This window comes from Lipotes vexillifer, unplaced genomic scaffold (assembly GCF_000442215.2).
Source record: "Lipotes vexillifer unplaced genomic scaffold, Lipotes_vexillifer_v1.1 scaffold2225, whole genome shotgun sequence".
Lineage (NCBI taxonomy): Eukaryota > Metazoa > Chordata > Mammalia > Artiodactyla > Lipotidae > Lipotes > Lipotes vexillifer.
This window is the reverse complement of record NW_006798684.1, coordinates 353,384-365,344: the sequence shown is the minus strand read 5'-3', so window position 1 is coordinate 365,344 and position 11,961 is coordinate 353,384. Positions and strand designations below refer to the sequence as shown.

The 11,961-nt window shown below is 54.8% G+C and overlaps 2 protein-coding genes across 6 annotated transcripts in view; both read right to left on the bottom strand.

Moving 5' to 3' along the window:
- Window positions 1–1,692: 1,692 nt before the first annotated feature.
- DCTN3 (dynactin subunit 3) lies at window positions 1,693–8,041 on the bottom strand. 5 transcript variants are annotated; one of them, XM_007470757.1, is made up of 7 exons: window positions 7,888–8,041; window positions 6,579–6,663; window positions 5,811–5,897; window positions 3,878–3,961; window positions 2,927–2,985; window positions 2,212–2,271; window positions 1,696–2,020 (listed from the first exon to the last, which is right to left on the bottom strand). In XM_007470757.1, the coding sequence occupies exons 1-7, from the start codon at window positions 7,981–7,983 to the stop codon at window positions 1,931–1,933; spliced, it is 561 nt and encodes a 186-aa protein (XP_007470819.1). In that variant the 5' UTR covers window positions 7,984–8,041; the 3' UTR covers window positions 1,696–1,930. The 5 variants fall into 5 exon arrangements, with proteins under 5 accessions (XP_007470821.1, XP_007470822.1, XP_007470819.1 ...); XM_007470758.1 differs by having other exon boundaries at window positions 1,701–2,020; window positions 2,212–2,363; XM_007470759.1 differs by lacking the exon at window positions 2,212–2,271 and having other exon boundaries at window positions 1,693–2,050.
- Window positions 8,042–9,022: 981 nt separating this feature from the next.
- Window positions 9,023–11,961, bottom strand: part of ARID3C (AT-rich interaction domain 3C) — a 6,458-nt gene continuing 3,519 nt past the window's right edge. The window contains exons 3-7 of the mRNA XM_007470756.1: window positions 11,084–11,267; window positions 10,648–10,937; window positions 9,904–10,086; window positions 9,582–9,671; window positions 9,023–9,123 (exon numbers count right to left, since the gene is read on the bottom strand). Coding sequence (XP_007470818.1) covers window positions 9,023–9,123; window positions 9,582–9,671; window positions 9,904–10,086; window positions 10,648–10,937; window positions 11,084–11,267 — 848 coding nt within the window. The remainder of the gene's footprint in view (window positions 9,124–9,581; window positions 9,672–9,903; window positions 10,087–10,647; window positions 10,938–11,083; window positions 11,268–11,961) is intronic.

The following is an 11,961-nucleotide window of genomic DNA, read 5'->3' as shown; positions in this document are numbered from 1 at the left end:
CCGGCGGCCGGGCTCGGCGGTCCCCGCCGCCACGGGCCTCCCTCAGTGCCCGGCAGGCCGCAGCCGCCCAGCAGCCGACCTCCCCTCTCCTCCCCGTACCTCCAGGAGCCCCCCACCCCACTGGGCTCCTGCTCTCACCACCACATCCGAAAACTCCTCAAGCCCGAGCCGAAGCCAAGATGGCGCCTCCCGGGAGCGCGCCGAGGTCGCGAGGCCGCGCACGCCGGATGGGGCGGGGCCTGAGGGGCGGGGACCCCGGCTCCTCCGCCCGCAAACCGAGAGGTTGGGAGACACCGGAGAGTGAGGTGGGCCAGGACGCGCGGACCCGGAGCGCTCGGGCTGTCTCAGCTGTTCACCCCCGAGCAAGGAGCACTCCTATTGGGGCGGAGAGAGCCCTGCGGAGGAGAGGAGCGGCCGTCGGAGGAGTCTCGCGTCCGAAGGATGCGGAGGATTTGGCCCTTAGAAGATGACAGGGAGGGCGTTACCCGTTGAGCACACCGTAGCAGCAAAGGCGGAGCAGCGGCTTTCACTTTGGACAAGAGCAAGAGGTGCCGTTTTAAGTGGCCGCTGCTGCGGGGGCGAGAGCCTTGGCCAGCGAGTTCTGAGCTTGGACCTCACCCCGTGGGCACTGGCGAACCACGGGGGGGGGGGTTTCATCAGGAGCAAGTCAAACCAGTTCGTGTGCACAGCGTACTGTGGCTGCAGCACAGGCGAGGGCGGGCCGCAACCGCTGGTGACTCCTGCCCGCCAAGTCCCGGGGGCATGTCCACGGAGATTCGTACGTTGCTCCGCGTATAATAAGCGCTCAAATATTTGTTATAAATCATTTGTTGAAAGAATGAACCAGAGAAACAGCAGTGGGAATGGGGAAAAGTAGATTAAGTTGGAAGATACCAGGAGGCAGATTTGACGACTGTTCGGATGAAGAAGGAGGGAAGAGTCTAGGGTGACTCCCAGTTTCAGACGTGCTGAATTTGAGATGCCAATGAGACCGTGCTGGTGGGCTGGTGGGCAGGCCAGAATGGAAAGGGGCCTGGAGCCACAGCAGTCCCTGATACCACAAGGGGGCAGCAAACACTTGGTGGAGTGAGGGACCATCAGTTTCTCTACTCTTTAACATGCTCGCCTTTCCAACCGTACCACCGCCCCCCACGGCCCACTCCCCAAAAGCCCCCTGCATCCAAACCTCTTTTAGTCTCCCCTTCTCGGCTGATAGCACCAAATAGGCTCCCAAGAGAGAAACTTAAAGGCTCCCCTCTGCATTGCACATGCTGCTCCCTTGGCTCTCAAAACCCTGCATGTCACCCTCCAGGGCTGCTTCCCACATTCCTTTTTCTTCTGTGCCCCCAAAGAACCCTGGTGCCACCTGTCCCTCCCCTTTTCTTTAACTGTCTCCTCAGCTAGCCTGTACAGGGTAGGAATCAGGTGGACCCTACCTGTGTCCTCCCCACCTGGTATGGCATCTGACATTTAGAGTGTACTTGGTAAATGCGGGATAAGTGGATACATAAACGAATGTTCCACTCACATCAAGCAAATGAGAGCATTCATCCTGAGAGCTTTACCTCTCCCGGAAAGCCAGACTAGGACGAGTATAGCTCTCAGTCCAACTAGTAGGAAGGCCAACAACTATGGCCTATCAACCTCATCCCCACCACCATACCCACACAACACCGGGAAGCTAACACACACCTCCAGTGATCTGTACAGTTTATTGTCTTTGGAACAGGACACTGATGAGGGGAGGGGGTGCAAATAGCAAATCTCAAGTAGCCAGACCTCTGACCCCAGAGCCCCACCTGAGTGCAGACTGGTAGGCTGTGAATCCAATAAATATAGAGCTGCCTCTGCTCTGTCCTGTTACAAGGGCAGGTTGGCACAGGGCCTGGAGCCTGGCTGCCCTGGCCCACCCTAGGATGGGAAGCAGCCATCACTCCTCTGCTGGCTTCACTTGCTTGGCAGCCTCTAACTGGCAAAGTAGCTCATCCCACTGCACGAACTGCTTGGAGAGAAGCATTGTCTGGTCGCAGGTCAAGGTGAGAACGGGCATCTGAGAGAGGGAGTGGAGAGGTTTGCATCTGCCTAAAGTGTCGGGGAGCAGGGGGATAGGCAGGCTGGTTGGGATGGGATGAGAAACAGAGCTAGAAATGGAATAAAAGGACAGGGCTCCGGACAGCACTCCTCAGGGGCCTGGCTGAGCAGAAAGGATACAGTCTTGTTGTATTCCTCTAGGAGAGCCTTGGACTCCTCAGTGATCTCCACACACTGGTCCTGTGGAGCCAAGGTGTGGCAGAGAAGGGAGTTGGACAAAGCCCCCGCTTCCCACTGCCCACCTCATTAGGGACCCTCGCTCCCCATAGAGCCTAGAAAAGGTAATGTTTAACCCCAGTGCCAAAAGGAGCAAATTTCTAAAGAGGCACTTTCAGGCTCCAGTGTGGGTAGCCTAACTGCAGTCCTAAGGCTGATACAAGGCGGGGGGCGGGGGGGGGGGGGGGGGGGGAACCCGGCGGGGGGGGGGGTGCGGGGTGAACCACACATTTAAGCAAATACTCCTGCTAGAATATGCCTCCTTCTCCCTGTCCCATATTTCTGAACCCTCTTTGACCTTTACACTAGGTCCTGGGAATAGTGAAAAAACAGCGCTTCCACCATAGTTAAGGACACATCATCCCCAGGAATTCATGGGTACCTCCCAACATCAATCTGATACCTCTGGGTAGCCCTACTCTGGGAGGCAGGAGACCTGGATGTGACCGTAGGCAAATCCCTTCCCTTCTGGAAGGCAGATGGAAGACAAAGGATAAACCCTAAATTCCCCCTGAAGCTGACATCAGGGAGGTCTGAGGCTGCTTCCCCAGGAAGCAGGGGTGGGGACTAGGAGCCTCACCACCTCTACTTTCCCCTCCAGGCCTCTCCCCTCCCATACCTGCTGTTGGATGTGGATCTGGGCCAAGCGCTGCAGGCGGGCGGCATGCTCAGGAACGGCTGTAAAACACAACACACACTGTCTAGTGATGCCTCTGCCTTCCCCCGGGACTGCTCAATAGTCTATTAGGTCTTCGGTAGGATTAGAGTATTGAGTGGAGAAGCTAAACAAACGCCAGCTTCATCGACCACTGCTTCTGGACGTGGTGGTGGGACTCCCTGCCCACCCCAGTCTTACTCTAGGACCCAAAGGGGAGGGGAAGATGCAGGCCCCTACAAGAAGACAAAACCCTGGGGTTCCCAGAGTTGCCCCATACACCCACCCCAGGGCTGTGAGCAGGGCCAAGTAAAGGAAGCTTTGATTATCATGGGATCTGTTCCTTTGCTCTCAGCCCAGCGGGACCAGGTCTGCCGGGCCTAGGGAACAGGGAGCCTGCAGGTGGGCTGAGGATGAATCCCAGGTCCCTAAGCTGGCCACCTGGAATCCAACACCCAGAGCTTCAGCCACCATGCTGGGCCCACAGCTTAAGGGTGTCAGATGCTCAGCAGGAAGCTGATCAGGGGTAGGGACGGGGAGCTGGGAAAAATACCTCTAGAGACAGACAAGATGGCTATCTGGATTCAATTAAAGTCACTGTCTGCTTGTCAAAACCCAGGCCTAGGGACTGGGCTCTGCAGCACCCTGAAGGACAGATGCTGAGGGGTGGGGTAGAAGACAGAAGGAATCCCAGAGTTGGAGGCCGCTGGCCTTACATGAGTGTCCTTGGTGCCAAACTGCCTGACATTCTGAAGCTGAGCTCTCTGCCCTAGAAATTTTAATCCCAGTGCAGGTGTCCGGTACCCGCAGGGTGAGATAAAGACAAGGAGCAGAGCTAGCCTGAGCCCAGGGAAGTCCTGCCCATCCACCCACCTCCCCAAGTAGAGTAGTGGAGCTGCAGCCCCAGAGAGGTACCTTTGATATGAGTGCTGTCCAGCATGGGCACCAAAGCCTCCACCTGCTCCAGAAGCGCAACCTGGGAGAGGATAAACTGCTCCTCTGAGGCATAAACAGAAAAGGCAGTGGCAGTGAGGCGAGCCTGGGCACAGCCACTCCCATGCAAGGGGCCGATGAGATGGCTGAGCCTGGAGCTTGGGGCAGCTAGTCTGCCCACTGCCCCCTTCGCTATGTGCACATTACCCCAATCTGTCTCCACCTCTCTTGGATGCCTCTGGTCTGACCTATCTTGAGCCCAAGGAGCCTCTAAGTTCCTCCAAATCCTACCTTTCTCCAAGTTTTAACTCTGAGGCCCCTTCCTCTAGCTTCCTATCAACAAACTCAGAGCCCCTCCTAGGCCACAGGAAACAAAGTACTTCAGACTTGGGTACCCACATGCAAGGGCTCCTGGGAAGGTCTGAAAGAGGAGACATGGAAAACTACCAGGCAGGTTCTGCTCAGTGGATCTGAGAGGCACAGACAATTACAAGTTCCTGGAAAGCTGGGACAGTAACAGGACAGTCCAGTGAGGAAAGCAGGACTGGAATGACCCTGTGCACAGGGGGTTTCAGTGGCTGCAGAGTGGGAAGGGCATTCGAGAAGGGAGGACTGTTATGTCAAACATTTGGAGGCAAGAATGCTTGTCAATTAGTAGAGGAAAAAGAATTCATTTGGCTGAACTGGAGCAAGGAGAGCACAGGAAACAGCTAGATGGGAGGGTAGATCTAGCAGTCTATAGAAGGCTTGGAATGGCATGCTAAGGAATTAGGAATTTATCCTAATAGGGAGAGAGACACACACACACTGAGGTTCCATACTAAACAAAGTGGCATGTTTGAAATGTGTTTTGGGAAGATGATACTGAACCACATGCAAGAAGGGGAAGACGAGGGTCAAGAAGAGGATTTAGGAGACTGCAACCATTCATGTACAAGGGGATGAACACTGAGGCAGTGGCGACAGGGAGGCACGGAGAGGCTGGACTTAAGAATCAGTGCAGGAGGGACCTCCCTGGTAGCGCAGTGGTTAACGATCCGCTTGCCAATTCAGGGGACATGAGTTCGAGCCCTGGTCTGGGAGACCATGCCGCAGAGCAACTAAGCCCATGCGCCACAACTGCTGAGCCCGCCTGCCACAACTATTGCAAGTCCGTGTGCCTAGAGCCAATGCTCCGCAACAAGAGAAGCCACTGCAACTAGAGAAAGTGCACGCGCAGGAATGAAAACCCAACACAGCCAAAAATAAATTAATTAAAGAAAATAATAATCGGAGCAGGAGAAGACCTCCTGAACTTGGTGTCTAAGCCACAGCAGTGGCTCAGGTATGTTCTGGTTCACCATTGTATACCTCACACCTAGGATAGTCTGGATCACAGTAGATGATCACTTTTGAATGCATGAACAAACACAGGTGCTTGGCAAACCATACCTCATGGAGTGGCTAACTAACAGATAAGCAGACATTGCTAAGACAATAGTTCCTGCCTAGAATTCTGGAATCCCAGTGCTTTCTCACATAAAAGAAACATGTTGAAACTCATACCTATAACCTCACCTCTCCCAAATGCAATGCTCTCTGCCCCTACCCTTTCTTAGAAGCTCCTATGTCTACTGAGCAGAAGTAAGGAAGGTTCTGAAGGAAAATCCTAGAGGCAAGCCATAGATAGAACACCGGAGTAGCTTCCACTGTGGCTGGCACCATGGTCTGCAGCTGGCTCTGAAGTATACTGTACCCAGTGCCTACTAGAGGACCACAGGACCACCTCCAGCCTCAGTCCAGAACCAGGCCAGATTCCAGAAAGCAGCTTCCGGGGCTGTATCCAGGAGAGAGCCGGCAGGGAAGCTATTTCTGTGCCCGACTTCCCCCACAATCCACATCCCCAGATGCATATGCACATACTGTCCAGCACTACCTGCTAAGATGAACTGCAGCTTAGAGGCATCAGGTAAGGCAATGCGGTCAATGTACTCAGGATCCAGGTATTTGATCAGGTCTTCAACTAGAAAAGTAGCAAGATGGAAAATGGGATAAGGTTGGGGAGTGGGGATCTGTCTTGTGAAGGATATTAGGGGAGGTGTCAGCCTTGGGGAGACCCTTGAGTGAGGAGCTGACACCCTCAGTGTCCACCAGGCCTGCACCAGGTCCCCTATCCCCACTTCCCTGTCTCTACCCTCTGATCACCTGCTGGCCAGCCTCAAACTTTAAAACGCTGGGGCCCTCAGCATTCCCACTGATCTATCCTCAAGGCTGGAAGGCACCTTGCTCCTCAGTGCCACCAAGACATGCCAGAGCTTTATCTGATTTCTAGTTCCTGAACAGGTTGCTAGCTCTGACATAATCAAAAAGGGCTGGTTGAGCCAAGACTGGGGCTCTCAGTGCCTGATTTCTTTCCTGCCTCTGAACCTTGCCTGTGGAAATTCCATACCCCTCGTCCCTCCTTCCCCCAGGGGACCTTTCAGGCAGAGCTCTTATCCCATAACTTAGGACATTGCCATGGGCTTGGGGTTTAACCACAAAGTAGAAAGCACACCCCAATTCACCATTTCATCAGGGCAATGTCTTCACCTGCTATCCCCAAAGGGCAACTCCAGTGACCTACTAGGCTGAAGAGCCTGGGCAGGGAACCAGGAAGCACAGGCTTGGGAAGGAGAACAGGCAGACACTTCATGGAAGCACTTACTCTTTTTGTACAGAATCTTCACCCTCTCCCTCTTGCTGGCGATGTTCCCCAAAGCCACCTGCACCTTGACCAGGCCATCGGCCACCTATTGGGGGAGTGGAAGTTAATTCCATGATTTAACACTTGGCTCAAGTCTTGGAAGAGATAAAGAACCCTCATTCCCTCAGACTCGCAAACCTCCTTGTCCCAGCTATCATCCCCTTCTCTAGTATTAAAAGACATTCAACCCTACCTTCCGGGAATCCTCAGTGTGAACGGGGAGATAATCATGTACTCCTTGGGGAGTTTCAAGTGTGACTGGGGAGGTGGTGAACTACTTTAGAGTTTATGGGGCACTAGCATATACTATCTATTCCCTGATTCCTCCTCTTGGCTGAACCTACCTAGGCTTTAAGGGTAGAGGATGAGGAATTCCAATATTAAAGGATTGAATAGAGGGAGAGGCTTCGGGAGTGAATGATATCACACAGGTTTTAGGTTAGAGGGTAAGGAATGACAATATTCAAGGGTCAAATATATGGGGAGGCAAATAAGACTGCGTAGAAGCAGCCAGAGAGGTAGGAGGAAAATCAGGAGGATTTGCGTCATAGATGTGAAAAGGAGAGAATGTTCTGAGAAGTCAGTTCTCACATGGGACACAATCTGTTAGTGACAACTAATTCCACAAGAAGTGTACAAACAGACATCATTACCTCTGAGGCACTCAACTCCAGGGTGTGCCTGACACTCCACCTTCAGTGAAAGGTCTTTCCATAGTTAAAAAGGGGATGGAAGGGAAACTGAGCTGCACAGTTGTCAAAATTCAGTCATTGGTGGGAAGGAGTGCCAGTCCATATCTGAACACTCAGTACCCAATCCCTTCCCCTCCTAATCCTGGCCCTCCCAGACCACACCTCTAACCCCCTGGAGCCTTCTTTATCCGCCTCCGGTCTGCCTCTTTTGGGGTCCTACGGACCTCTCTTTACACAATTCACTTAGCAATTACGCAGGGCTCCACAACGGCCCTTCCGGGCTTCAGCTCTTACTGAAACTCTGATTAGTCAGTTTCTCGAGTGTGTCAGGTCTCCCCAGCTACCCCGCGAGGGCAAAGGCGGAGTCTCCACAGTGAGCCCACCTCATACCCACAGTGCCCTCCGTGGGAATGGACCCCGAGGGCCCGATATGCTCCGGGAGGTCTCGAACCTTTGTTATTTCAAAGGCCGGGCTGCGGTCAACGGGACTCGAGCGGTAGCATCCACCTCGAGGACCAGGCCAGTAGACGGCTTTTGCTTTGCCCCAGAGAGGGACCACTGGACCCCAGATAGCTCACCTTCCGCGAGCCGCGAGACCCGCCCGGCCCGTACACCCAGCGCTCCAGCTCCTCCACACGGGCCTGTAGCCGCTGCACATCTGTCACAGCCGCCATAGCTCCCGCCGCCCCGCCTCAGCCAGGAACAGCCAGAGGGCGGGACGTCCGTCCAAATAGAGAAGGCGGGCCAATCCGAGTGGACGGGCGCCCCTGCATACAGGAAGTGATGCCACGATTCAGCCCTTCGATGCCGGAAGCGGCAGGCAGGGCCGACGAAAGTTGTCAAAAGCTGTCTTGTAACCTAGGCGACGGCTACCCGTCAGGCCCTACCCTAACGTCCAGCCCCTGCTCAAGACAACCTTTGCCTTTATTCCAGGGTACCAAATTCCAGGGTACCAAAGAGGTTTCCCTACCCCATTCTCAGAGGTTGCACATATAAATATACCCATTATTCTAAGATTGGTCCATTCCCATAGAATAGTAGGAAGCCCCGTGAGATACCATAATCTTTTGGAGTCTTCTAAGGTTCAAGCGATTAAGTGTCGTGCCAAGGACACTCAACATTGTAGTGGCAGAATCGGGATTTGAACTCAGGCAGTCTGATTCATGAGACTGAGCTCTCCTACTCATGACTTTTGCTATTCTGTCTTCTTTGAGAACCCCTAGCCCAACACAGCCTGTGCATACCACATAATTCCTCCCCGACCCACAGGCCCAAACAAGAAGGAGAGGAGGCACTGGAGAGGGAGGGACCGCAGCTTTATTATCCAGATGTGACATGAGGGACATCTTCACAACACCCCAACTCAACCCTTCACCTGGCTCCTGAAGAGAAGCAGGTCTGACTCGAAGAGGTGGAGTCCTAGAGATGATATTGACACAAGGGAGCACATGAGGAGATGATGGGGGTTACCGGGGGAAAAACTCTTTGGTAGATGCTGCTGGAGTTGGCCAGGGAGGAGGTGCCCTCCTTTTGCAATGAGGTAGATGTAACATCAGAAGAAATCTCTTTGGCTTCAAGTCCACATGGCATGGTTGAGGTGGGGAGTGGCCACCTCCCAGGTCCTAGAATGGGCACGTTGGAAGAATGGGTTGGAGGGGTGTCTCCTCCCCCCTCAGCAATGGGGTTGGGACTCTCAATTTCAGGTGTGAGCTCTCAGGGTGAGGCGCTGGAAGGGGGCCCCACCAGGGGTGGGGGTGCAGGGTTGGCTGGACCCTGGGAAGCTGGCACGGGCTGGCGACGGGCAAAGAGGACACCTGGCAAAGGGGTGAGGAGATGGTAGAGGGAAAACACAAGCAGAAAAAGGCGAGGCAAAGAAACAGAAGAGGGAAAAAAAAAGTCAGTGTCCTGATTGCTAGAACACCACACACAGAGCCCTGCCGCAACCAATGACGAAAAGCCCCTTGAGTCAGTTAGAGACTCCTGTGCCAATACAGATACCCTCCAACAAGTAAACAAGAAATATTTACACTGATACATAGGCCCATGACAAGACATCCCATGGTATTCATGCCAGAGAGGTCATGCCTTGGATCCCATGCCATGTAGACACCCCCTTTAATCCATGCCAGTGTAGCAATCCCCTGAACCCCATGTTACCCATGCAAGTTTGGATATCTCTGAACCTCATGCTAGTAGAAAAAGTCTAAAATCCCCATGCCAGTGTAAATACCCCTGACCTCATGCCAGTATAGACAGCCTGCAGTACCCATACCAGTGTAGACCACCCCGTTGATCTCTAGGGCCATGTTGATACTGCTGATACCACTGCCTGCCAGATTGAGAGGCCCATCCAACTGCTCTTCTGTCCAGGAGGGGGCAGGGGAGTCACATTTTGGGGAATCAGACTTCAGACTTACAAGCTCCCCCCTCCATCCCTATAGAGAGCCCCCATTCCAATTCAGCCCCACACCTGTAATCACAGAGTTGTCTACTGAGGGATCTATCTGCCCCACCTCCAATGCCTATGGGGTGATGGGTCTGTCCTCCCTCATTGCACAGGCCCTAAGTCCTCTCAGCAACAAGCCCCTCCTCACCCCTCAGGGGAACCTTGCCACGGGACAGGAAACTGGGGGGTGCGCCGTGTCGAGGTGAGTCCATGTTCCCCATCAGCACAGCCCTCTTCTCTGGGGGCTCCTCTGGTGCCACCTTCTCACGCGCAGGTCCAAAGGCTAGGCCCACCGGCAGTGCCAGTCGAGGGGTTGGAATTCTGCTCTCCACTGAAAAAACAGGTCATTTAGCTCCCCTGACCCAACCAACCCTGTCTCTGCATCTGGTTCTCCCCACAGGCCTGGGACCAAGGGAGGTCATCCAAGCTCAAGCACCAAGTTCAATCTCACCTCCCATCCAGTCTCCGAATAGAGGCTCTGAAGCTGGAGAGCTCCAAAAGGCCAATATATCTGACTAGGTTTGTCCCAGACAATTTGGGGGATTTCCTTGCTTTCGGTTGTTAAATAAGCCAGGAAAAACAGGAGGCATAAACCACATGCAAATAGGAGCCCTGGTGTTGAATGAAGCTGCTCTGGATAAAGTACCTTTTCCTGAGCTTCAGGCCCACACCGCAGTAACCCATATCCCAGAGCTCCCAAGGCTTCATTGACCCCAAACATAAGGACCCCTAAACCTGAGCATGCACCAAACCTCAGTGCCCCGTCAGTCCTTACTGTCCCCATATTTCGATGCTCCCAGACCTCAGAGTTTCCACATTTTAATGTTCCCTATATCTCAGCCTCCCCCTAGGTCTCAGAGACCCTCAAAGTTCAGTCGCTCTCCCCTCACACCTTTCTTAATCGGGCTCGGGCTCAGCTGCGCGCAGGCGAGCGCCGGCAGGCCGGAGGCGGAGCCCTGAGCAGTGCTGGGGCCGGGCGTGGGCGCGGGAGGGGCGGGCCCGGAACACGAGGCGGGGCCAAGAGTGCCCCGAGGGGACTGCCCCACCAAGCCGAAGAGTGGGGCGTTGGTGTAAGCTTGACGACGGCCTTCCCGCCGGTTGCTGTCGATGGCGGCCTGAAGCTCCCCCGGGGAGCTGAGCGCCCGCGTCTCGCACTCGTACGGGTACAGATACTTCATGTACCTAGGGCGGACGGGGTGGGGTGGGAGGCTGGGCCCAGCTGATGAAGCCTCACCCCCGGATACGAACCCCCGGGGCCCTCCGCGACCCGCGCCCCACCCCCGCTCCCGCGCCTTGCTCCCACCGCTCGCGCGCGCGCCTGGCCTCACTGGGTGCGTAGAGTGAAGGCGGCCGACGTGATGGTGGTGGGCAAGCTGAGGCCGCGCGTTACCTCCCGCCACACCTTGCGGTTGATGACTTCCACCAGACCGCCCTTGGCCGTCACCAGGCGAAACAGCGCGTACAGGTCCAGCACCTGCTTCGCCATGATGGGCACACGGTTCACTGGCGTCCCTGGTCGGGGGGTTGGCAGAGAGTCAGGACACTAAGACTGAGACCCTGTCTGCGGGCATCCTCAGGGACTCGAGGAGTCGGCTGCCTGGACCTGCCTGGGTGAGCCCCAGGTACAGGGCGGGACCGTCAAGAAAGGAGGGGAACAGGGAGGGATGGGGAGGTGGGATTGCAGGCAGAGCCCCCAGAGCCCCCAAGGCCTCCATGGTAGCAGGAAGGGTGGGAGGCTAGACCAGGGGTTGGCAAACTTCTTCTGTAAAGGGCCAGATAGATGGTAAATGTTTTAGGCTTTGCAGGCCAAACTGTCAGAACTAATCCACTCTGCAACTGCAGCCTGAAAGCAGCTATAGAGGATATTTAAAGGAATGAACGCGGCTCTGTTCCAATAAAACTTTATTTACAGACTCTGAAATTCGCATTTCACACATCCAGAAATGTTATTCGTCTTTTAATTTTTCCCACTATTTAAAAATGTGAAAAACATTCTTTTCTCATGGGCTGTTAGATTTGGCCCGCAGGCTTTAGTTTGCCGACCTCTGGGGTAGACCATAGGAAGGACTTCCTGACTGTGCTGAAGAGCCAGACTCCCCTGAGCAGCGGCCCGGGGTGGCTGCCAGAGGCGGGAGGATGGTGGATGGGAGAAGAAGCAACCCCCGCCTCGGCTCGCCGACTCCGCAGTCCCCGCCGCCCCCGCCGG